Raw genomic sequence first — 27,637 nt, 5'->3', positions numbered from 1 at the left:
AAATAATATTTTAACTGCTTTTTAAAATGGTAAGCTTATAATTAAATGTAAGATACTGATGAAATTGGCAGATAACTGAAATTTTTATGCATATGTAAGTTTTGTTACATCAAATTTAACAGCCAGACTCTAGGCATTTTCTGTCTTATGTGATTATAAAGACTAGGAGGCCTAGGACAGTGCTGTTTAAAATTTAGATTGGACCCCAAACTTAAATAGCAAATTAGGTAACCAGAATATTCACACTTTAAAAACTGCCTTTGAAAAGCTGTAGATTATGTCTTAATTAAGAAATAAGTCTCTGAGTTTAGAAGGTATCAATTAAATGGCAAATAATATAATCAATTTTTTTTTAAGTCTCAGAACTACTTACTGTTCAGAGGATTGACTTTATAATGAACATGGACATTCAGCACTTAAAATAGTAAAGCTCTTGCTTTTAAAGACTTTATATTTTGGTAGGTTAGAAGGCTCATGCTGCCTTGCAATTCAATACATTAAGTATTGTTATGGGAGTCTTAAAAATAAGTATAGAAGTACCAAAAAGCAAAGGTTGAAGAAGGCTTCAGAAAAGGTCAAAATTTGAACCAAATCTTAGGAGAATTTATTAGGCTGACAGGTGGAGGAAAGGTAGTCCAGATGGAGGAAGAAGAAAGAAAAAAGACATGGAAATGCAAAAAAGTGAATGGGCCTATCGATGAAAATTTGGGGCCGGGGCAATGGAGGGGCCAATTTTCCTGGAATAATGGTAAAGGTACCTCAGTGGCACTCCAAGAAATTGGAAGGTTTTTGTATAGCAACTAGGAGACAGACACTGATTTATTTAAACAGGAAATAACAAAAATAGATGCACGTCTTAGAAGATATTATTGGGGCTGGGTGCGGTGGCTCGTGCCTGTTATCCCAGCACTTTGGGAAGCTGAGGCAGGCAGATCACCTGAGGTCGGAATCTAGAGACCAGCCTGAGCAATATGGAGAAACCCCATCTCTACTAAAAATACAAAAAAAAAAAAAAAATTAGCCAGGCGTGGTGGCACATGCCTGTAATCCCAACCTACTCGTGAGGCTGAGGCAGGAGAATCACTTGAACGCGGGAGGCGGAGGTTGCAGTGAACCGAGATCATGCCATTGAACTCCAGCCTGGTCAACAAGAGTGAAACTCCTTTTCCAAAAAAAAAAAAAAAGATATTATTATTGAAACAGTGTGAAGAAAGGAAGGAGAGTTTGAAGCACAGGAGGACTAGTAGCAGACAGACCAGTTAGGCGTTATTGCAATAAACCAGAATGGTCATATGGCTTTAATTAGGGCAATGACAGCTGGAATAAAGAGGAGGGGAGAGAAATAACATAAACTAACATATGTTGTTCATTATATGTTCATTATGATTTAATAACTAATTGGATATTAATTGTAAGGAAGAAGGAGGATTTAAAGGTGGCACTAATATTTCTAGATTGAACAACTGGCTAAATGGTGATGCTGTTAATCAAGACAGAGAATCCCTATTAGAGATGACCTGGCTAATGGTATTAGATTACAAAGCAAAATTATAACAGAAGATATTCTATTATAACAAAATTATAATAGACAGATATTCTGTCTCAAAGGCAAGATAATGCCAAATGATCATTGGCATTCTGTCAAAACTTTGTTTATAAATTTTAGAGCTTTCTATGAATGTTCTAAGCCCCCAAATACTTTTCACATTTCCTCTTAAAAAGAATGAAATAGTTAGAAACCTGCCTACTGAAGATATGCGTCAATTCAAGCAAACCCTGTATAATAAAATACAGAGGAAGAATGGTCATTTATATGAAAAGGATTCTTTGTTTTATAAAAACATCTGCATGAAAATAACTTTAAAGAGAAAACTCCCTTGATATGTATATATTTTATGTATAATTCAATTTTTTAAGTTGTATCTATATATAACTTTCTTTGAACATAAATTTTACCTTAGATGATTTTGACTTTTTTTATCTTGCTGTGTTAACTATAATAATTGCTATTTGCTCATTATTTGTATATGTTTTTTATAATCTGTGTCAGGAAGGATTTGGAAGAAAGAGAGGCTGTGTGGGCTTAAAAACAAGGAGACGTCAAAGATCAAATAGTTGTAGATATGCGGCATCATTTCTGAGGGCTCTGTTCTGTTCCATTGATCTATATCTCTGTTGTGGTACCAGTACCATGCTGTTTTGGTTACTGTAGCCTTGTAGTATAGTTTGAAGTCAGGTAGCGTGATGCCTCCAGCTTTGTTCTTTTGGCTTAGGATTGACTTGGCAATGCGGGCTCTTTTTTGGTTCCATATGAACTTTAAAGTAGTTTTTTCCAATTCTGTGAAGAAAGTCATTGGTAGCTTGATGGGGATGGCATTGAATCTATAAATTACTTTGGGCAGTATGGCCATTTTCACGATATTGAGTCTTCCAACCCATGAGCATTCCCTATTTAATAAATGGTGCTGGGAAAACTGGCTAGCCATACGTAGAAAGCTGAAACTGGATCCCTTCCTTACACCTTATACAAAAATTAATTCAAGATGGATTAAAGACTTAAATGTTAGACCTAAAACCATTAAAATCCTACAAGAAAACCTAGGCAATACCATTCAGGCCATAGGCGTGGGCAAGGACTTCATGTCTAAAACACCAAAAGCAATGGCAACAAAAGCCAAAATTGACAAATGGGATCTCATTAAACTAAAGAGCTTCTGCACAGCAAAAGAAACTACCATCAGAGTGAACAGGCAACCTACAGAATGGGAGAAAATTTTTGCAACCTACTCATCTGACAAAGGGCTAATATACAGAATCTACAATGAACTTAAACAAATTTACAAGAAAAAAACAAACAACCCCATCAAAAAGTGGGCAAAGGACATGAACAGACACTTCTCAAAAGAAGACATTTATGCAGCCAGAAAACACATGAAGAAATGCTCATCATCACTAGCCATCAGAGAAATGCAAATCAAAACCACAGTGAGATACCATCTCCCACCAGTTAGAATGGCCATCATTAAAAAATCAGGAAACAACAGGTGCTGGAGAGGATGTGGAGAAATAGGAACACTTTTACACTATTGGTGGGACTGTAAACTGGTTCAACCATTGTGGAAGTCAGTGTGGTGATTCCTCAGGGATCTAGAACTAGAAATACCATTTGACCCAGCCATCCCATTACTGGGTATATACCCAAAGGAGTATAAATCATGCTGCTATAAAGACACATGCACACGTATGTTTATTGCGGCACTATTCACAATAGCAAAGACTTGGAACCAACCCAAATGTCCAACAACAATAGACTGGATTAAGAAAATGTGGAACATATACACCATGGAATACTATGCAGCCATAAAAAATGATGAGTTCGTGTCCTTTGTAGGGATATGGATGAAACTGGAAAACATCATTCTCAGTAAACTATCGCAAGGACAAAAAACCAAACACCGCATGTTCTCACTCATAGGTGGGAATTGAACAATGAGAACTCATGGACACAGGAAGGGGAACATCACATTCCGGGTACTGTTGTGGGGTGGGGGGTGGGGGGGGCGGGGACAGCATTAGGAGATATACCTAATGCTAAATGACGAGCTAATGGGTGCAGGAAATCAACATGGCACATGGATACATATGTAACAAACCTGCACATTGTGCACATGTACCCTAAAACCTAAAGTATAATTAAAAAAAAAAAAAAAAAAGAGACGTGATAGATAAAGGTTGGGTTTTGTGAGGCAGTTGTCGGGGAGAGGTTTGTAATCTTCAAGAAAAAAATATCCTTAGAACAGTATGCTACATGGAAGCTATCCTTTTCTAATCAAAATAGGGGCAGAATAGACATTTTCCATTAAAATGACTTTGCCAATTTAGAGACCCACAAATCACAACAAAGAGCAATCAGAACTGGTTAAAGAAGACGGTCTGGAAAGATTGTGTGAGCAGTGCGAGCCCAGCTCTGGTTATGGTACTGGACTGGTCCTCATGTGGAAGAGAAGCAGAAGGGCCATGGGAGCCAGAAAGCAATGTGACAAGAGAGATTACCCTCCAACAGTGAGTCTTTCAGAGCCCCATTTAAAAATCGTATACATGTAATATATAAGACAGTATTGTCCACATTTCAAAATACACTAAAGTAAATGAAGAATGAGATTTACACCTAAATATAAGTAGAAATTCTAACATTTTCTTCTTCAACTTGAGTGTTTTGCATGCCGTGTTCTAGGTCTGACATATTCATTCACTGTGTACTTTACACAGTTTATTATAGAGCTACCATATTTCAGGCACTATTCTTTGGAGGGCCAATTGTGAAACAACTTCACTAATTATCAGTCCCAAAAAAGGACTCCCATTCCATGAGGAAAATAGCAAAGATCAATCATCACTATGCCAACCACCAGAAACGGGAGTCCGTATGTACTTATGCCCACTGCATCCTGGGCTACTGTGTAGGTCCACCATGCACTGGTTACCTAATTGCCAAAATCCAGTGAAAGCAAACATATTCACAAGTTATGTGAAATGGGTTTACTTCTTATAGATAATTAGCAAGGGACAGAAGTCTTGGATCCACTGTGTGTGGTTCCTCCAAGGCTGAAGAAAGCTGAACAGGAAAGATGTAGTCTTGATATGAATGCCCCACTTTCACAGCTGAGGGACCCTGAAAGGCAGTCCACTCTGGATTATGTACTTCAGGGGCCACATGACATACTGGGCAAAGTTGTAAAGGGCATCCTGCTTCCAGGGAAGAGAGGAACAAAACTTGGCTGTCCCAAGCAGTTCCTTCCTAACTCAAGCTATTCAATTTCCTAGGAGGGACAGGTTTCAGCCAGTTCCTCCCTATCTGAGGATATTGCATTCCCAGCACATTCTACTGTTATTCTTCAGAACTATAAGCAAGAAAGCAAAGAGAGCTGGGTTGGTCCGAGGCCACTCAAAGAACTCTACTGCACCACTAACCAAAAATAAAGGGATTATTGAGAACAGATAAATGGCTACACAGGAATAAGACCAAGAGTAACCAAATAAGGCATATAATAAAACTCATATATTGTATGGACACCAAGAGTCGACAGCACAGCATGAAAGGCAGCAAGAGTTGTAGCAGAAGATTTTTCTGGTATAGCATGTAAGCCCTGAACTAAAATACATCAAGCCTTTTCAAAGGAACTTTAAGATCTGATAATGGCATGAAAACCAAGAAATGTGTATTGCAGGCCAAGACAGAAGGAAATAAATGCACAGAAATAGGATTTAGATGAGAACTGAGGCCTTGTTTTTACATGCCAATTCTATGACGAGATTACAAAGCACTTATGAGAGATTAGTGAATGATTAGGGTCCGCACCTAACAATACTTATATAATAAGTGTTATGTGGCTAAATTAATCTGCATAAAAGTTACTGACAGTGCACATTGTTTCCATCTGATTACATGGTCTCCTGTCTGGTTATAATTTAGGTGCTAAGAAATCACTGCCTTTTCTGAGTTTGACACACATTCACATGGACAACTGTTTTATAACTAGTTCCAGAGGAGGGACTCTCTCATTTGAATATTGCTAGGCAACCCCGTCTTAAACTTACATTGAAAATGCTAAGCCTCTTTGCTCTCAATTATGGAAATGAGGTCCTATTTACCTAAAAAGAACATTAAAAGATATATTATGGTGCACACTCATCCATTTTAAGAGATAAGTTTCATTTAAAATATAATGGCAGAAAATGTTCAAATTTTTAAAAAAATTCTCATGAGTAAACTTCTTTTATTTTAAAGATCAAAGCAAATTAGAAGAATCATTTATTACAATACTCGTTAAAAATTTTATGAGTCCTTGATTTTAACTTTCAATTGCATCGATTTTGTGTTATCCATGGCAAATTTTGGTTTTGTTTCTTTGACAGCAGCAATTCAGTAGAAATACTTTCTTTGTTGAAATACAGAGCCTCATTATTGGCAATATATAATCTGCATAAGTACAGTTCTGTTAACATCTTAATTCTGTTTACTTTGCATTCATAGGACCTCTTCCAAACTCTAACACTTAACCTCTGCTATTCTCCATAAATTCTGAGAAAAGTCAAATTTTCTATCCATCTAAGAAGACATAGCCTACACCCAACATGGAGATAATTATAAAAAATAATGAAGCAGCATGAGGGGAAGGTATTTAATGTGTATTTTAAAGTTGGGAGAGATTCTCCTTCACCTAATTTAGGTGTTTGTGAATTGGCTTGACTTTTGAAGTTAATTTTTAAGCCTTGAACATGTCCAACTTTAAGAACTTTAAGAATAAATATTTTAACACAAGTGAGATCTGCCTTTAAGTACTTTCATTAACATGAGTAAATGAGATTTGTCTGGAGATCATGCTTAACCTTTTAGTAAAACATACTCAGAACTTTCACTCACTTTGTCTCTTAAATTAAAGGGTTGGTGTAAAAAGTTTGCAGCAAGAAAAAAAAATTAAAGGTTTCAATTACAATTATATAATAACAAATGCACTGAATAAAAGAACTCACACGGAAAAATGTTACTGATTTCTTGGATTCTAAAGAATAAAACTTTATCCATTGAAATTCAACCATAGGATTCTCTGTCATCAAGTCACTGGTGGTGGGGCTGACACTGTGATAAGATACAATATGTGGTAAAATGCATTTTACTCTAACTCTACCCTAGTTCAACTGGGTCTAAGCTGAAAAATTATTTATACTCAATTTTTCTTTAAGGCTTGACCAAGCTAAAAATTTATACTCAATTTTTCTTTAAGGCTTGACCAAGCTAAAAATGGAGGGGGTTTGACTGCTTTAGGCACAAAACAGGCACTTAGGTAGAAAATCATGAAACCAACTGTGTTAGTCTGTTTTCACGCTGCTAATAAAGACATATCTGAGACCGGGTGATTTATAAAGGATAGAGGTTTAATTGGCTCACAGTTCCATATGGCTGGGGAGGCCTCACAATCATGACAGAAGTGAAGGAGGAGCAAAGTCACGTCTTACATGGTGACAGGCAAGAGAGAGCATTTGCAGGGGAACTCCCACTTATAAAACCATCACACCTCATGATGGTCACTACCACGACCACAGTATGGGGGAAACCACCCCATGATTCAGTTATCTCCACCCGGCCCCACCCTTGACACATGGGGATTATTACAACTCAAGGTGAGATTTGGGTGGGGACACAACCAAACCATATAATCTACTAACATAGAAAAAGCTACATATAGCAGCATAAATAGAATTTAAGAACAAGCTCCTTCAGAGAATTCACTGGGAAATTCAAATAAAGGAAACGGCACTTTTTTTAGGCAAACCTAAATTCAGCCACATAAGAATAAAGAAAAGTGAGAAAAATAACGTTATCAGAATGCTATGATGTGAAGATTTAACTTATTGTTCATTTAAAAAGGTGATAAATAAACCTTGGAAAAGTGAAAAACAATAAAAATCCAAGCTGGATAAACCAAATTCATCTGTAAGAAAGGAGCTATGCCACTTGGGAAAAAACAACAAAATGACTATTCACACACACACACACACACACACACACACACACACACAAAATAGTTCTATGATAGATACTATGCTAGTAGTCAATCAAAACCAGTCAAATGTATTGACCATTATAATTCGCCAACGAGGAAGAAATCGATGTGCCAATACTAGGTTTCCTAAATTCACAGGAAAACAGTACTCTTGATCCAGCAAATGTTTGATAGATTAATTCATGAAGAGAAAATCTGACAGTTTTTATATACCTTTTTCAATAAACTTTTTGTAAAGGATATTCTAATCATCCAATACAAAACATATATTCTTAAAAATTACTAGTCTCCACATCTTGAGCCCATTTGTCAGAAAGCAAATCCACCACAATGGAGATGAAAGAGCAACAAACGTAACAAATGAGAGAGAATATGTGCTAAATGCATGGTAAGAGTCTTCTCCAATAACTGTTTGAGGTGTGAACACCATAATCATCAGCTTGGATCACAGACATAGAGACCCAAAATCTTAACGGTACTTGTCTGGGATGGTAGTTTCAGAAGGGCATGAAATTTTATGAAATATAGTGCTTAGGTGAACTGACAATGGCAGATGTTAAGCATATGATGGAAAGTGGGGATTAATACAATACCAAAGGAAATTACTGCATAAAGAATTATTTCCTGAAAAACCCTCATCTATGAAGCTTAGGAAACAACAGTTTGTGGTCATTACAGAGTGATTTTTAGTAAAACAAATGAAAAGGATTTTAAGATTATCATACACAAAGGATAAAATGACTGATGAAATAGTAGCTACATCCAAAATTTTGAAAATAGATCCATCTGGCTCAGTCATATATACTATTAAGAAGGCAAGCCAAGCTTTGAGAAAACTTCTATATTTTATTTGTACAAAGCACGTACAAAAAAGAACCTAAAAAACAAAAACAAGAAGGCCTTCTTACATGTAATAAGCCTTTTGTCTCTTCAATATGTGTGTTAAAGAAGAGGACTCTACTCGGGAGGCTGAGGCAGGAGAATTGCTTGAACCTGGGAGGCAGAGGTTGCAGTGAGCTGAGATCGCGCCACTGCATTCCAGCCTGGGCGACAGTGCAAGACTCCATCTTAAAAAAAAAAAAAAAAAAAAAAAAAGGAGAGGACTCTAAGACATAGACCTGGGAAGTCATCATTATTTAACACAAGAGAATGCTGAGAAACTCCAACTTTCTTTTCAGCACTCAAGATTTGGTGTGTCACTTACAAGTAGTTGTTTTATTTCAATTTTGTCCTAAGATAACATTTCCTATAGATTTGTGGTGAGCAAGAAATTTTATCTTTTACATTTTTGAAAGCTTCTCAACACCTACAGTAATATACTACTTAATGGCTTCTTTATTAATTGCTGATGATAAAACCAATAAGAAATAGGTAGAAAGAAAGTGATTGAAATTATAAGAACATTGTTTTTAGCACAATTACATTCATTTCTTCTCTGATATCATTGTTAATCACAACCCACCAATCTATAAACCTAAAATGATCTTTAATATATTGCAAAAGCAATGAAAAATCTGTAATAGAAAGAAGCAAATGTAGCAAAGGCCAAAGCACTTACAATGATGGGTTAGGATATTCACAAGCAGACAAGAAAATTCACAAGCAGAGGGGGAAATTCTCTAAAAGCATATTGAACACAAAAGGATATCTATAGCCTGGATAAGATCCAATAAAAATGATTTATAAAATCACAGAATACATAATATTTTAATATTTATAAGTATCTGCAATACATCTAGTCCTTCTAACCTAAGTGCTAATCAGTGAGGAATAATAAAATGCCAGTCACAGTTCTCAAGATATTTTCCGTACAGTTTGATGATTAAGAATCTCATGAAATGCCAAGTGCTGTTTGTTCGTGTGTTAGCAACATTCAGCATTGTCTAATTCAGAGAAACTCTCCCTGTTCCCATGATTTTAGAACAAACCCAGACTACATTGATTTACTGAGAAAGATCAATCAGCACATGTCCAGCAAGCAGAGAGTAAAATGTCATTGGCCCATCTTGCTTGTACAGAAAAAAAGACAAAGTAAAACTGTACACAAACATGCTGACTTCATGTTTTTTTAACTTTTTTTTTTAGGTTCAGGGGATACATGTGCAGGTTTGTTACGTGGGTAAATTGTGTGTCACTAGTGTCACTAAAGTTTGGTGTATGAATGATCCCACCACCCAGGTAGTGAGCATAGAACCCAAGAGGTAGTTTTCAACCCTAACCCCACCCCCATCTAGTAGTCCCAAGTGTCTATTTTTCCTCTCTTTATGTCAATGCATACTCCATGTTTTGCTCCCACTTAAAAGAACATACCTGCTGACATTAAATCTAGAGTTTCAAAGATATCAACAGAGGAAATAAAGTCATAACTAATGCTTAATCGCTAGTTTCATCTCTGATGTGAAAAGAATGCTTTTGTCCTTCAACAGTAAACAGCTAAGAAGAAAAACATGATAAATACCAGACAAACCACATGAAATCTTTATGGGAAAGCTTACTTATTCCCAGTGTAAAAAGCTTCACATCAATGGCAAATAAAGTGAAAACATTACCAGTTATTTATGCTGTTTGCAACAGAACCTATTGGCTGCCCATTCAACCTCTCTTGTTATTTCTTCCTGGCTAATGAAACATTGAAATTTGGATGTTTGCAATGAGCTCAGATCCAAGAAATAAATCAGGATTTATATGTCAGTTATAGTTATACCACTATCCTTGGACACTTAAGTTTTACACTTTGACTGGTCACTTAAATATAATAGAAGTGAGATGTGGAATTTCTGGGAAAATTTCTAGTTGAAATCTATCAAAAATAGGTTTGAGTGGGGAGCTTTCTAGTACTGGCCCTTTCACTTTTGTTATTGCTTTGAATATGGTTTTGGGAGGACATAACGCTTGGAGCTGTGACAGCCCTCTTGCAGACATGAGGCAGCAAGCCTAAGGAGTTAAACACAATGCTGAGGATGGCCAAGTAGGAAGATCTAAAGAGCCTGGATCTCAGATGAAATTGCTGAATTTCTGCATCAAAACAGAAACTTACTCCTGTTTTTTATTTGTAATTTAATTAAGTGTTTTATTTGCTTAAGCATCTGAGTATTGGGTATTATGACTCTATGACTTGCATCTGAAGACATTCTACCTGATATAGTAATCAACAAATATGAAAACTTCCATATTAATAGATAACATAAATTGAAAAATAATAAAATGAGGAGTTTAAGTAATGTGTCCCCACAATCACAAAAACTAACTAGGTATAAGGATACTATAAACATACAGTTAGTTTGGGGCCCCAATAATCATAATTTATTCATTTTACATATATTCTTAATATTATTAGTCACTAAGTTAGGCAGTGGGATAAAAGTGCTTAGTCTCAAAAGGAAAAATAGACAAGTATGATTGCATCAAACTAAAAAGCTTCTGAATAACAAAGGAAACAATCAACAAAATGAAAAACAACCTGCAGAATGAGAGAAAATACTTGCAAACCATAGTTTTCTGATAAGGAATTAATATGCAAAATATGTGAGGAACTCATACAACTCAATAATAATAATAATAATAACCTGGTTAAACATGGGCAAAAGATCTGAATAGGTATTTCTCAGAAGAAGACATACAAATGGCCAACAGGTATATGAAAAGGCAGTCAACATCACTAATCATCATGGAAATGCAAATAAAAGTGCAATAAGGTATCACCTCATACCTGTTAGAATGGTGATTATCAAAAAGACAAAAAATAGCAAGTGGTGGTGAAGATACAGGGGAAAGTGAACCCTTGCACATTGTGCATGGTAATGTAAATTGGTACAGCTATCATGGAAAACAGACTTGAAGTTCCTCAGAAAATTAAAGATAGAATTACCATATGATTCAGCAATCCCACTTCTAGGTATATAATCAAAGGAAATGAAATCAGTATCTTGAAGAGATTCTGTGCTCCTGTGTGTGCTGCATCATTATTCAAAATAGCCAAGATATAAAAACAACCTAAATATTTCTTGATGAATGAATGGATAAAGAAAATGTGGTGTGCGAATTATCATTCAGCCCCCAAAAAGAAGAAAATCCTGCCATTTGCAAAACATAGATGAACCTAGAGGACATTATGCTAAATGACATAATCCAGAATCAGAGAGACAAATACAACATGATCTCATTTATATGTAGAATCTAAAATAGTCTCATAGAAGCAAAGTAGAATGGTTGTTGCCAAGAGCTGCAGGGAGAGGGAAGTAGGAAGATGTTGGCCAAAGGGTACAAAGTTTTAGTTAGGATGAATATTTCTGGAGAGCTAATCCACAATACTAAAGTTAACAATACCATATTGTATGCTAGAAATCTGTTAAGAGGGTAGATCTTAAGTGTTCTCACCAGAAATTTTAAAAAATAAAGGTAAATATGTGAGGTGATAAATACGTTACCTAGCTTGATTGTGGTTATGATTTCACAATGTATATTAAAAACATCAAATTTTATATCTTATATATAGGTAATTTTTTGTCAATTATATTCAATAAAGCTGAAAAAGCACTGGGGAGAAAACATTAAATAATCATGCTATTGGATAAGTAATTACAATCTGAGATTCTGTACAACAAATCTGTGAGTACCTACTGTTTTAGTAGGTACTGTTCTAGTCACTGAACATATTCCAATAAATAAGCCTTCTTCATACAGTTTACAGTCTTGAGGATGGCAGAAATAAAAAATAATTTTTAAAAGATCTCAGATAGTGATAAATATTGGATATATAACAAAAAATAAAAGTGAGAAGCTACCTTGAAAGACATGGCCAGTAAATATTTATTTAATAAGGTTGTCACCTTTGAAGTAAGACCTGAAAATTGTAAGGGTACCAGCCAGGAAAAGATTTGAAGTCAGAATCTTCAAAGATGAGAGAAAAACAAATGTAGCTCCTAAGATGAGAACAAGCTTGGCATATTTTAAAACTAGGAATAAAGCCAGGATGGTTGACACTCTGAGAGGTAGGGGACAGTGTTAAGGAAACAAAGAAAGAAGAGCCAGATGCTGTAGGAACTCAAAGGTCATGGAAAAGAGTAGAAATTATAATCTACCTACAAAAGGAAGCCATTGGAAAATTTTAAGCAGAGGGTGATATATGATTTGTGTTCTAAAGAGCTCATTCTGGCTGTATGTTGAGATTGATTTACAGAGGGGAGGGGAGAGAGATAGCAAAGAGATCCATTTGCACAACCCTAGACAGGAAATGATGGTGTCTTGGTGTATGCCGGTAAAGAAAGAAAATGAAGAGTGGTGAAGATACTTGGGATAGCTCGTGGCAATAGATGTGCTTGGAGAAAATATATATATTATATACTATATATTTTATATATATACACACATACATATATATGTTTTTTGTGTATGTTTTGGGGTTTTTTGTTTGTTTGTTTCTCTAGATGAGGAAATTGAGGCCCAAAGAAATGATTTACACAAGTCACACGGCTATTCCATGGGAGACTATGTCAGTTAGCCATTGCAGTAACAATGTTTGGGGAAAGTGCCTGTCCCACAATCAAATCCTCCTTCTTCCCCAGTAGTTTCCACTGCAAATTCTCTTCTGTCATATGCAAACTCCCTTCAATCTCTCACCTCTGAGACTCTTGCAGAAGGCAATGGATATTGGCAGTTGAAAGTCTTTGAAGGTTGAGAAAAAAAGAGAAAGATCTCATCATTTTTTATGACTGCATGGTATTCCGTGGTGTATATGTGCCACATTTTCTTAATCCAGTCTATCATTGTTGGACATTCGGGTTGGTTCCAAGTCTTTGCTATTGTGAATAGTGCCGCAGTAAACATACGTGTGCATGTGTCTTTATAGCAGCATGATTTATAATCCTTTGGGTATATACCCAGTAATGGGATGGCTGGGTCAAATGGTATTGCTAGTTCTAGATCCCTGAGGAATTGAACAATGAGAACGCATGGACATAGGAAGTGGAACATCACACACCGGGGCCTGTTGTGGGTGGGGGGAGGGGGGAGGGATAGCATTAGGAGATAGACATAATGTTAAATGATGAGTTAATGAGTGCAGTACACCAACATGGCACATGTATACATATGTAACAAACCTGCACGTTGTGCACATGTACCCTAAAACTTAAAGTATAATAAAAAAAAAAGAGAAAGATCTCTTAGTCTTTGGTGATAGATGTTACAAATGCAAACATACCTCAAAATGTTGTTTTTTTTTTTATTTTTCTTACCAGTCTTTTCAAATTATTCTACAGTGAGTATTGTACTTTTACGGTAAAGGAAAGTATTCTACAGCGAGTATTGTACTTTTGTGGTAAAGGAAAGAAAACAATATATGTTATAAAACTATAGAAAGAAATAGCTCCTGGCAGAGTTCCAAGGTAGCGTTCTGTTTGGTATATTAAAATTTCTTCTCTCTGGTATTAGTCGCTAAACAACGTGTTTGTTTTAATGGTACTTCTTTAATCAAAAAGTTGGCTGGAGGTCACTTCACTAGGCAACATTTATTTTTAAATGAAAGATAAAGAGATTAAGGAAATAAATATTACTATTACTGATTTTTTAAATGGAATTCTGGGCAATATTCCAAGAAACCTCAGATTCTTCCCCAGAGTTTAAAATCTAATACCTATTCCTCAGTGTCACCATAGGGCCTACCATAAGCCCCAGAATCAACTTTTCCTAACCTATAAATAATGATTAGGAGATCTGAAGCTAGAGAAAATGCTACAGAACCTTAAAGTGTGTTTTTTAAAGATAAAAAATTTTAAATATTATAAAAATGTATCCATATCCTTATTAAGAAATAAATGCCTTTTTTTTTTTTTCATTTACTGTATTTTCCCACCTGGCTATCCGTTGATTGGTCTGTGCTAGCTACTTACTGATCAGGCTTATATAGGTCAAACCTTTGCAGTCATGATTTATTGCAGGAAAGCAAAAGAAAGCCACGGAAAAAACAACTGCAAAGCGCTTTCCTCAAACTCTCCCTTGGGCCTCTCTGTCTCTTCAAGGAACAGCCCTGAATGCATCTATGATCCATCAATATTTTTATATATTCATATCATTCCCTGTTCACATTAACATAAACACACAAAGTTTCGCTGTACCTAGTTTTGCTTCTTTAAACTTGCAATAAGAACAGGGTATTATCATATGAAGCATACACATTACTCAGTTGTTTAACCATCCTCTTAATCAGTGTATAATATGTGTCACAAAAAGGCAGCTGCTAAATGAATTATACATAAAGGTAATGCTTTCTAGATTACTCCTGCCTGTATATATTGCATAATTTAGGTCCTGGTCCTTAATTTTCTTTTTATGGAAGCTGCATCATTACCTTGTTCTTTTAGTAGTCCAAATGTTTGTTTTTCATGTATGCTATAAAAGTAAACTTTTTAAGAGAAGTCAACATTTTAAATTCGTGTTTATAGCATGTATTTTTCTAAAGGCTCTTTTTTTAGGAAAATTTTCATGCTGTGTTTCTTAGTTAAGATGAAACTATGTTTACTTTTAAAAAATAATTGCCATTAAAGGAAAAGCATAAATTTGATAGAACCAAGTTGTTTTCTTATATAAAGTAAAAACTAACAAAGAAGTCAAGGAATAAACTATTATACCTTCATCTCCACCCTACCCTCTATAGGATCCATAATCAAGGCATTTCGGTTGCCCAATATGGATATGGAGTCATTAAGAAATGGAAATACTACAGACATAATATGGTAGAGTAAACAGTAGGTTATAAACTTGGAGCTGTGATTTTAATCTCAGCTTGGCCATAATTCAGTGAACAGACATGGATCATTAATTTGAAATCCTTGTACCTCGGTTTCCACATCTTGAACAGAATTAATAAGACTGACCACTCTATTTTACAGAATGTTGTAAGAACCAACAGGATAATAAATAAGCTAAATTATAGATCCTAGCCACTATTGAGACTAACAGCATAGGAGTCACCAGAGACACTTATTCAAAAATGCAGATTTCCAGTTTCAGCCCCTGAAATTCATTTTTATTCAGTATGTCTGAGGAAAGAAGAGCAAGAATTTCCAATCTTGAAATTCAGATTTTTAGTAAACACCCGGGTGATTGTGAAACAGGTTATCTAAGAGTTCCATCTTGATTAACTGCCCTACTACAATGTAGACACATATCCAATTATTTCCTCCTCCAGCCTTACACATCATTAGATAGGACATAAGTCACAAGCAGGTAAAAGAATTGTCAATACGGTGGAAAGGGGGAGGAAATAGGAAGGAAAGGGAGTGAACAATGGGAAGTTAGAGCTGTTCTGGTTACACTAAGCATACTGTACAACATAAATTAATAATTTCCCTGGCATTATCCTTAGCATTATGCTATTCTATCTCACCCACACACTTTTAGTTTCGAATATAAGATAGTTTTTCATGTAAAACATGCTTCATAATGAAGAGTGAGATTATGAGCCCTGATTTTTTTCTCTGGTGTTCCTTTTGTTGAATTTAGTATTTTCCCTTTTGCTGCCTTTTTCTTGCATTTTCTTCTCTTTAATGTATCTATGACAATTATTTGTCTCCAGTATAGACCAATGTAAAAATGTATGTCCCTTCCATGACACTTACTGAAGACCTTAAAATTTTGTGAAAATACTTTAAACTACGATATAACTATAACCTATGGCCAGAACATAGACAACTTTTCTTAGACAGTAATGTCATTCAGTTGCCTCAGGTGCTTAATTTTATCTCAGAGTCTTAAAACAATTACATATTATTTCAGATTATGCCATTGAAACTTTAATATCTCTAAAGTCAATGGGGTTCTAAGGCACTTGGAAATGATTGGTTTTGCTTGAACTCCAATATACCTTATGGGAAATAGAAGAAACTGTGGGAATTGCAGTTTCAAGAGTTTTGACCTAGAATATCCCCCTTGTTCGAAGGTGAAATTCATATTCCACATTCAACATTAGAAACTACAGTAATCTCCAGATCACTTTATTAAAACTGCACATGCTGAGGGGGAGAAAAGACATAAAAGCATGATAAAACAATACCTTTGTAAAATCATCATCAAACCGTGCTACCGAAGGGTCGTGATACATTTGTATAGGTGTGCCCTCTTGTGGTGAATGAACGGAACCCAGGACATTTGAAAAGGGTTCTGAAAATCAGGGAAGAGCAATTTTGATTTTTTTTTCTTTCTTCGTTTAATATTGTCTGAGATAGAAAATGTACATATTAATGAGCCATGAAAAACCAGGATTTTACTTAGTATGTATATTTATTAAAGCTTAATAACCCTGAACTATTTACCCAGAGAGGAAGGAGCAAATGAAATTGTCTGCTAGTATTTAACTGAGAAGTTTCCCAGACTTAAATTGGGATTCCAGTAGTGGACTTTAAACTGATTTAGTCAGTGTTTCCATCTATAAAATTTAAGATATAATTAGAAACAAAATCCCAGTAAAAAGATCAAATGTAAAATTAGAAAAAGGAATTATTAAAGTGAAAAAAGTTTGTGTTTAGAACAAATCAGGTAGAAGAAAGAAAGGAGTAGAGGGAAACTTACATGGAAAAGAGAATGAAACATGCAGGCTTTTCGGTGACATTTTTAAATGCCAATGCTAAGTTATCTTGCATATGAATGAAATTTATGCTTTTGAGAACATTGAAGAGATGATGAAAATGTCCCACAGGGCAAGAGGGCAACTATGATTTCAGAGCAAGGTGTGAGGCAGTGAGAGTTTCTACATATTGGCTCAGTAGCTTATATCAAATGTCCTATACTTCATCATCTAATTGATATACATGGGGGAAAAAACAGAGAGATACAAACCCAACAACCGGATTGAACTCTAATTAAGGAAGAGAAAAACAGTAAAAGGTTAAACCTGAAGAGAATATTAAAATATAAGGTACCACAGTGATTTTCTGTTGTATTGGGAAAGTTACCAGAGGTCATAATAGCAATTGCAGGCACTACTTTGAAAAATAAGTGGTACTTATTATGCTTATATATTAATGAATTTTGAATAAAATGATTATAAATTATTTTCCTGCACGACCACAGATTATGCTTCAATATATATCATCACAGAGTTTAGAACACATTTGTTCAAGTAAGAGCCTCCCATTCTATCACCACCATTACAGTTTATTTAAGTACTAGAAATGGCACAGAAAGATATAAGGCATTTTAGCACCTAGTAGTATCATACAGGAAATTATTTGTAGATGGGTATTGTTCGTATTCTGAAATAGAGAAATATAAGGAAATCTCAAGAACAGAACATTACCTTTTCTGTGATCGTTTAAATTCTGTTTCTGGCTACATATTCTTATGTGTGTTTTTTAAAAATTTCTACTCTTGAGGCCGGGTGCGGTGGCTTACGCTTGTAATCCCAGCACTTTGGGAGGCCGAGGCGGGCGGATCACGAGGTCAGGAGATCGAGACCACGGTGAAACCCCGTCTCTGCTAAAAATACAAAAAAAAAAATTAGCCGGGCGTGGTGGCGGGCACCTGTAGTCCCAGCTACTCGGAGAGGCTGAGGCAGGAGAATGGCGTGAACCCGGGAGGCGGAGCTTGCAGTGAGCCGAGATCGCGCCAATGCACTCCAGCCTGGTTAATAGAGCGAGACTCCGTCTCAAAAAAAAAAAAAAAAAAAAAAAAAAAAAAAAAAAAAAAAAAAAAAAATTTCTACTCTTGAAACCCTATAAAACATTGACAGAAAGTGGATTGTAACAACCATATATAATAGTATTCATTACACTCCCTTCAGTATTTTGCACTGTTCTCTTGATTTTTTAATATCACTGTATATTCATTTTCACTAGCTATCTAGCTTTCAATTTGTGAGATTAATCTAGGTCACATTTTCATCAATATAGTTTCTAATGAAAGTTTTTAAAAACTCATCATGTCTTGCTACTCCCTAGATTGTAGCCATCCTACCATTCACGTTGGAAAGAAATGAAGTGCAGAGGAATCTGAACTGTGTAATTTGAAAGGTGTTGAGACCAGATTGCAAAGTTCCTGTCCCTCAGTGTATGTAGCTTGAATTTAGCTTGTCTGGAACAATCCAAGATAAAAGAGAGGATAAGTGAGGCAGGGCACAATTTACAAGAGACAAACAAGAATGGAATACAAATGTGGCACATTCTGACAGAAATATGCCTCATTAAAACATCATTCTGTGAGCTCGCTTGATTTGCCTGTATTGTGCCCAGAATCTTAGCTGCCATAGCCAGAGAGGGCCCACCAGTACAGACATTGACAGGTGACAATATCTGGAGAGTATTCTTTAATTCTGGATTCATTTTGATGACAACGGGATTACTTAAAATAGCCTAAACCTATGTTGTGAAAATAAAATGAAATCACATTTTGCCATGTATTAAATTAACCATAGGCCTAATCAACATACAAAAAAAATGACATCCTAATATTAAATCCCAATTTCTTCTAATTAAAATTAGTAAAATGTATCTAAGACAGTAGTCTTGTTTTATTCTAATCTGAATTCTTCCAGTTTTCAATGTCTCTTTTCTATAGCTTGTCATTTTTATCAATACATTTGCTCAAAGTACACTTCAGTTACAATATTTTCCACTGAATTTCTAAGGTGAAATTTCTAAGGTGAATTACTTCCTGTAATAAAGTGGAAAATATTAGTTCCCTGCTCCTTTTGTAAATCCAGAAATAACATCTCTTTGTGCGGTGCTGTAGCACCTCCAGTATCTTTCTGAGTCCTCATATTATACACTGCACTTTTCATATAAATGGAAAATATTGAGAGGGATTTTTGATATTACATTATCAAGACAATTTCAGAGTGAAAAGAATTGTAGCTAAGATTGTACTCCCTAACGCTGGTCAGCTTACTTGGAGTTGTCTCAAGTCCCTGTGTTCATCTTAAGAAAGAAATTAATGTAGTTCAACAGCCCCTCTACTGGCTTTGAACACTGCAGAAATTTTATAGAACATTAGTGTTTATGTGGGTGGGGCACTATTACTGAGACATTTTATAATTAATAAAACATCATGGTTTTCAAGATGCAAATTCTTCTATTTTTAAGTAAAATAGTCAGGTTTTGCAGACATTCAGACTAAAAATCCTATTAGAAATACATTAACCTAGGCAACTTTTTAAGAACACAAAACTGGGAGAATTGTAAAATTCTGCCTTGAAGTGAAACCAGTTTCTACTTTCAACGGTAATTATTGATTCTTAGTTGGTTATTCTTAAGCCAGATCATTAAAAGGAAAATCCTACTTGAGTAAAGCAATCCTGATATTAAAGTTGTAGTGAGGTTTATTTTCATTTCAGCGGTCCTCCTTAAGCATTCCTTCCCAGTCAGAACTTTCTGAATATCTCTTTGGGGCTTACACAAATGTATACAAGCTTGAGGGTTATACCTTTGGATTTCCTCTCGTGGATGTCCTGGTAGTCCTTGTATACAAAGTGCATGATCGACATATACAAAATATAGACCAATGGAACAGAACAGAGCCCTCAGAAATAATGCTGCATATCTACAACTATCTGATCTTTGACAAACCTGACAAAAACAAGAAATGGGGAAAGGATTCCCTATTTAATAAATGGTGCTGGGAAAACTGGCTAGCCATATGTAGAAAGCTGAAACTGGATCCCTTCCTTACACCTTATACAAAAATTAATTCAAGATGGATTAAAGACTTACATGTTAGACCTAAAAACATAAAAACCCTAGAAGAAAACCTAGGCAATACTATTCAGGACATAGGCATGGGCAAGGACTTCATGTCAAAATAGTTTATAATATTTTTAAAAATAAATTTTTAGAAAGATTGATAAGGCAACAACAACATGCTTATCACTAAAAGTTCAGACATGTATCAGCATATTAAAAATGTTAAAAAAAGATCCAGCCTGGTCACAATTGTTCTTTATTAAAGGGTCATGTATCCAAATTTAGAGCCAAAAGAAGAGAAGCCCTTAAAACAGAATTCCATAACTACCAATTATTCCACTTCTCCCACTGACCTCACTTTTCCTGGTTTTGATCTAGCTCATCAATACACACATCTTCCACATGTCTTTCTTCACCTGTCTTCCCAGCCTGGGTCACATGGTCCACCATTTAAAGAATACACATTGGCCAGGCGCAGTGGCTCACGCCTGTAATCCCAGCACTTTGGGAGGCTGAGGGGGGCAGATCACGAGGTCAGGGGTTCGAGACCATTCTGGCCAACATAGTGAAACCCCATCTGTATGAAAAACACAAAAAATTAGCCAGGTGTGGTAGTGTGTGCCTGTAGTCCCAGCTACTCAGGAGGCTGAGGCAGGAGAATCGCTTGAACCAGGGATGCGGAGGTTGCAGTGAGCCGAGATCTCGCCATTACACTCCAGCTGGTGAGACAGTGCGAGACTCCATCTCAAAAAAAAAAGAATAAACATTAATGCCTTGAATCATCTGACCCCTTGCCTTGAATTTTGTCCAAATTCAGCCCTAGATAACACATTTTCCCCCCTTGTTTCCGATTCTGTTTCCAGACTCCTGAATGTTGCTGTTTATGTAGCAAAACTCTACGAATTTGAATTATCTACAAACTTGTACAATAGAACTACTATTTGTAAGCACTTTGAGGAGAGAGATTGTGTTTTATTGTTATTTCTATCACTGTGTTAGTTTGCTAAGGCTGCCATAACAAAGCACCGCAAATTGAGTGGCTTAATCAACAGAATTTATTGTCTCAAAGTTTTAGGGCTAGAAGTCTCAGATCAAGTCTTCTACAGGCTTGGTTTCTTCTGAGAGTTGTGAGAGATAATGTTTTCTGTCTCTCTCCTAGTTTCTGGTGGTTTGTTGGCAATCCTTGATGTTCCTTGGCTAGTAGAAGCATCACCTCTATCTCTGCCTTTATGTGTGCATGCCTTTTTATGGTATTCTCCCGTGTGCATGTGTCTTTGTCCAAATTTTCCCATTTCATAAGGACACCAGGGATATTGGATTAGAAACCCACCCTACTTCAGTATGACCTCATTTTAGCGAATTACTTCTACAATGACCCTATTTCTAAATCAAATCATATTCAGAGGCACTAAGAGTTAAGGACTTTAACATAAGAATTTGGGAAGACAAAATTCAATCCATAACAACTCCCTATGTCTGAGATCAGAACCAATGAGAGGTTGTCTTTCCTTGATCTAAAAACAGCCCTCTGGAGAAGAGGCTTTAGTTTTTTAATTCAATAAATATTTCTTCAACTCAACTGAAGAATTGAAGACACTGTCATATCTCTTTGGACTTGAGCCCTTTATTTCCATTAGTGTACTGTTGTCATATGCTCTATTCTAAGTAGCTTGTGTTTTAAGTATTTTCTCACCTACCTCTTTTTATTAAACTGGGAGCATTATTTTCTACACAATGTAGCCTTGGGACACCACCATATTAGTTTCCCTAATGGGTTCTTTTGACTTACAAATGCCAGGTTTATTTTGGCTTGCATATGAAGTTTGATTGCATGCATTCATAATTGAGTTTCCCTTGTGGTTTATTAATCAGAACCGTCATATCTCAAGATGATAATTAGCTGGCAAGTTGTGGCAAACATATACAAAGTTATTTATAGATATCTCCCACTTTCTCTCTGCATCTTAACATTGTCTAATAAATCATATAACTGTAAAAGTGACTGAATACCCAGACTAAATCTGTTACTTTTATTGAAAATGTGACATTATAGAGTAAGATTCTTAAACATTTACAATGTCTATGGTTTTAATTAATCTGCTGCTCTATAATTTGATTCTTTAATATTTTGAAATGACTTCACAGATATTTTTACCATTCAGCATGGAAGGGTGTTTGGTTCCACGTTATGAATTTATGTTATACGACATCACCTCAGGAAAGATGTTGCTAAAAATACATAGATACATTTCCATGTTTCCATTTACAATTTAATTTAAACTGTAGAAAAATAAATTATCATACAATACATTTGAACATTTTTATATCTAAGTGCCTTTATGTAAATAAGAAAAAGTATACTTTGTAGAGAACACCCTGGGCAAACTCTTAAATAACCTGGAAAGCATGGCCCATTGGAAAGTGCAGCAGACCAGTGCCTGACAGATCAAAATTCTATCCCCATTTCTCATATTTGCTCTTTTTCATGGAGCAAATTAGACTAGTGAGTTACCCAGCAGAAGCATCCTGCCTTTGGAAGCTACTTCTGTTCAAGTCTCTGTTGACTCGTCTGTAACTTCTTGGAACTAAAAGAGCAAGACAGTAAATATCCTTGCCTTACAGAGAGAGCGCTAAATAAACTATAAGTTGCTTTGTTAATTTTTCTCACAAGAGAAAGATCACCAAGAGAATGGTCTCCAAATTTCTCCCTCAATTTGTGTTACTTTATATTTTTTTGCATTTGCTTTTGGAACTGGTCTATGACAACTCACAAAACGTCTTTGTGGTAGGTAACTATAGCCACCAAAATACTTGAGATGGCTGAGAGTTACCAACTGCCCTCATAATCTTGCTTCAAAGTATAAGAGCAAATCAGACCTATTCTGCCTCATATATCGACATTTATTAAACAAATAATAATAAATAAATAAATGAATATTAACAAACAAGTACAAAACCTTCATATAATTTGTTCTATAAAATCTGTGACTCCCAGATTTTTTTTATAGGGGATCCTCAAACATCTCGCCTGAAAAAACATCAAAGAAGCCAAAACAACATCCCAGGGCCAAGATTCTGTAGACCTACTGTCCGAGATGTCAGAAATCCTCAGATTCACTGCTTGAACCATTGGTTATTATTTGAGGATCAGGATCCCTCCTTCAGATGACCAGCTAACCATAGGCTTTTCTGGATTTCTATACGCTGATTATGCAAGAGGAAGAAGTATCTCTAAAATATTTTAGCCAGTTGTCTTGAATACCACTAATTCCGCCAATGAAGGCCCACTTCTAATACCCATTATGCTGATTAAGTATCCACTAATTGGCTGGGCCTGGTGGCCAACACCTGTAATCCCAGCACTTTGGGAGGCCGAGGCGGGCAGATCACTTGAGGTCAGGAGTTTGAGACCAACCTGGGCAACATGGCAAAAACGCGTCTCTACTACAATTACAAAAATTAGCTGAGCGTGGTGGAGAGTGCCTGTAGTCCCAGCTCTCGGGAGGCTGAGGCAGGAGAATCACTTGAACCTGGGAGGTAAAAGTTGCAGTGAGCCAAGATGGTGCCACTGCACTCCAGCCTGTGTGACAGAGTGAGACTCTGTCTCAAAAAAAAAAAAAAAAAAAAAAAAATCCACTAAGTCAGCCAATGAAAATCCTTTTCTAACATTCTGGCATTCATTATGCTAATTATTAAAGCTTCTGGTATTGATCCAGTATAAATAGCCAACTCAGTTGTATCAGTCCCTTCTAAGGTCTGGGCTTCCTTTTAGAATGTTAGTGAGTCATCCCTGAGTTATGAGATCCCAAAGGTACACTAACTGTAGGCTCTGAAGTAACTTTTGGTAAACTACAGACATCAGAGCATTATGGCAAATCTGTAAAATACTAAGATCTTTCATACGTGTCCATTATTCTATTGTTGATCTCCTCTTTTACTTTGTTTTTTTTTTGTTGTTGTTGTTTTTAATATATATACCCATGTTATCCTTTGTGTTACCTTGCATTCTCTTCTGGCTTCTCTTTTTTCATTGTGTAGATCAGTGTATCAGTAATTATCTTGCATCTCCCAGGAAATAAGCTTTTCTTGTCATGATCTAGAGTCATATTTTCTCCAAGAGTAGTCTCTAGACCACCTGTTTAGGAAAAATCTAGGGTAAATTGTTAAAAATGCAGACCATGGCCAGGCACGGTGGCACTCACCTGGAGTCCTAGCTTAGGCTGAGAGGGGAGGATTGCTTGAGCTCAGGAGTTCAGGTCCAGCCTGGGCAACATAGTGATAGCCCATCTAAAAAAAATAAAGAAGAAGAAGAATTCTGAGGTTGATCTAGAAATCTGCAGTTTTTAACAGACACCCCCCACCCCATGATTTTTATACACATTTAAGTTTGAAACAAAATTATATTTTGCTTGTTCCAGTCTAGTAGTAAGAACCCTATTAAACATAAACTGTGCAGGTTCATTGTATTTAGTATTTTTACTTGTTACATCTACTTTTCAGCACATTGTGGAACCTTCATAAATATTCAGCAACTGTAAAGAAAACTCTCAATTATTCAAGTGTGAATTAACAGCTGATGGATAATCCAGGCCCTCAGCTTCTTGTGCCTTTCCCTTAATGCATTTGCCTATTTCTCTGGAGGACAAATCACTCATCTTTTGCAGCTTATTAGCAAGTTTGATGAAAGGCCCAGATCAGATTCTAGGCATATTAAAATGTGGTTGGAGGATTTTCTCTTCAATAAATACCCCACCTAAAAGAATCGTTTCTTCTATAGATAATGAAGAGTTAGCTATAATATCCACCAACCAAACAAGGGCAGAAAAGATTGACCTGACCCATTTGCTGGGAAATAAAAGACCTCAAAATTAGCTTTTTAAGTTACAAGGCATCTTTCTAAATGTCCACATAAAACACCATAAATACAGCTAGATTATGGAGTGATTAAACACAGGATAAAAAATGGCTTCCCACAAGAATTTGAAAATAGCATTGACTGGTATCCTTAGTCAAAATTGGGAAGAAATTTGACAAAAATAGACAAAAGCAACCCTTTCTTCTCAGCTGTAGAAAATATAATATTTGCCCATCTCTAGTACTCAGGTCAAAAAGGACTTTGCCACTTTTTTTTTTTTTTAATGTCTTCTGACATCTTTCTTTCCATAGAGTTTTCTCAGTTCTCCTAGGATATTATTACCAAACCCAGGCTAACCTGTTGAATTTATGAACTAGAACTACTGTTTTAGGACTATTCTTACTCAATGGAAGACTCTTGTATAGCTGCAACTGTCTGGTTATGCAACATATAGGGCCCAGATCAGTCACTGTCAATCATGGACAAAGCATGGGATTCATAATGCCTTCAAACAGAAAAAAAATCTGATTTGAAAGATGTCTGATATTTTAGTGAATTTTCTGCCGGCAGCATAGCACTCCACTCTAGTCTGTTCACTATCCATACAGGGTCCTTTGTAACTCACCACCATCACACACACTTCTATTTATATTTCTTTCTTTGAAACAGATCTTGTGCTGGCTTCTCTAATTTTTCCACTAGACTGCTGCTATTCATCTATACAGGATACCAAGGGCTTCCACAAAGGAGAATTTCACTCATCAGATCTGGGGGCTGTGGAATGGCTAAGGACCTCCACGAGCAATCATATTTAAAATATCATAGAGGATCTTCTAGAGAATCTAGATTAGCTTCTGTCAGGATCCTTGGTGGCTCCTATGTGGTGTCAAGTCAGTCACTGACCACACGTATTTTAGTGTATCTCCTAGAGTCTCAGTTATCCCTTCTGTAAAACTGTAACTGTACCCTTCATCTCACTGGTGAGGTTCATGCTAAACTTGGCCGGTCTATATCACAAATAGCTCCCTGTGAGCATAAATAACATTGGCTCAGACCATGAGATTTGAGATATAATGACAAGTTCACAGTCACTTTATCCAATCATCTCCTGCTCCTCTCTCTCTCTTAATTCTATATTCCCAGGAAGGCTGGAGCAAGTTCATGAAGGGTGGGGGACAGGGAAGGGAAATAATGACAGATGACAAGATATAGGACTTCTATAATCTGTTCATAAGGAAGTAGTACTTGAGATAAATTCTTATCCAGTCACTGTAATACTTTTTAATCAAGCCTGGTTGGGTCTTTTGTTTGATTGCAGAGTAGCATATGAGAGCTGTGTGTTGGAAAATATGGGTTTCTGAGAGCATATTCAATTAGATTATGCAAATAGCATAGTCCTTGATAGAAGTCAAACATAATACACTTAATTCACATATTACCTTATTATTCTTTAATATCAAGTCTCCTTGCTATAATCTTGCTATTGTTTGCATGGAAAACGGCACTTTTAAAAACCTTTGGCCTTGGATAGACTCAGGCCAAAATAATTTAATGCTCTTTGTTTGTTTGTTTAAGTGTTGTTTGTAAGCAAGAATTGTTAAGAAACAGCTGCAGAAGTTTTGGGGCAAAAGGTGAAATTCCAGTATAGATTTTCAATGTCAAAAAGAAAAAAAAAAGCAGAAATAGAAGCTATGATTTTGATCATTTTCTAGCCAAGAGGTTTAACCTGCTTCTCTATGTACACTGCAAAGCTGTTTAGATTCTCATTTCAGTCTGACGCCTTTGACTGCCCCACTGTGGCTGCCGAGAACCTGATTTAGGATACACTATACATTTCTGGATTGCGCAGTCCATCACTGTTCCTGAAAGGATGAGTACTTTGTGCTTTCCAGATGAAAAACAAAAAAGTTTCAAAGAACCTAGTTAATCCCAATTAAATTTAGATCCAAAATTGTATCGTTCCTTTCATGCCCAAAGGGACTAAATTATATAATAAGTCTTTTTCAATTCCAATTTCAAGATCTGGTTCTTACCTATTAAATCACCCAAAGTGCTTTTACAGGGCTACCAAATAATATTCCAGCTTCTAACTCTAAAGAATGCTGCTTTCTGCTGCATATTTCTTGCCTTTATCATGATAATCCCATGCTTATCTCTCTTTTGTCTTCTCTTTGAACAGTGTTTTGTTATGACCAGTCCTTTTTCCAAACCATTATTAGTTCTGAAAAATGAGTGGTTTTGTTGACTTTTTTATTTTTACTTGTTGGTGGGGGTGGGGGGCGGTGAAGGTGGGGAGGGGAGTTAGGGGAACTTTAGGTGAAAAGGAGAATCGCACTATTAATGAACAACAGTGAAGGTCATGTGGAGTCAAAATAGCCAAATGCATGATGAAGAGTGGAAGTGTCCTGGTGTATTTCTACCCTACTGTTCTTTAGTTCTAAAATAAAGGCAAAATGGAAGGACAGAGAAGAAGGAAAGAAAAAAGAGAGAAGGGAGAGGGAGGAATGGAGGGAAGGAGAGGAAAAAATCCCTTTGAACATATTGGA

General features: G+C 36.0%; 1 protein-coding gene across 4 annotated transcripts in view; it reads left to right on the top strand.

The window, feature by feature from the left end:
* The window catches only part of EPHA6 (EPH receptor A6), a 960,796-nt gene that overhangs the window by 852,470 nt on the left and 80,689 nt on the right, over window positions 1-27,637 (top strand). The window contains exons 9-10 of one of the 4 annotated variants that reach the window (XM_058437625.1): window positions 3,883-4,062; window positions 6,035-6,129. The exons of the other annotated variants lie outside the window; for them this stretch is intronic. Of the exons in view, the coding sequence (XP_058293608.1) occupies window positions 3,883-4,062; window positions 6,035-6,079 (225 nt within the window). The 3' untranslated portion in view covers window positions 6,080-6,129. Of the gene's footprint in view, window positions 1-3,882; window positions 4,063-6,034; window positions 6,130-27,637 lie in introns of those variants that run through there. 4 annotated transcript variants of the gene reach the window in all.

Source organism: Hylobates moloch, unplaced genomic scaffold (genome assembly GCF_009828535.3).
Source record: "Hylobates moloch isolate HMO894 unplaced genomic scaffold, HMol_V3 SCAFFOLD_4, whole genome shotgun sequence".
NCBI classification, from domain to species: domain Eukaryota; kingdom Metazoa; phylum Chordata; class Mammalia; order Primates; family Hylobatidae; genus Hylobates; species Hylobates moloch.
The sequence above is the reverse complement of the archived record's forward strand: the minus strand, read 5'-3'. Positions and strand labels throughout refer to the sequence as shown.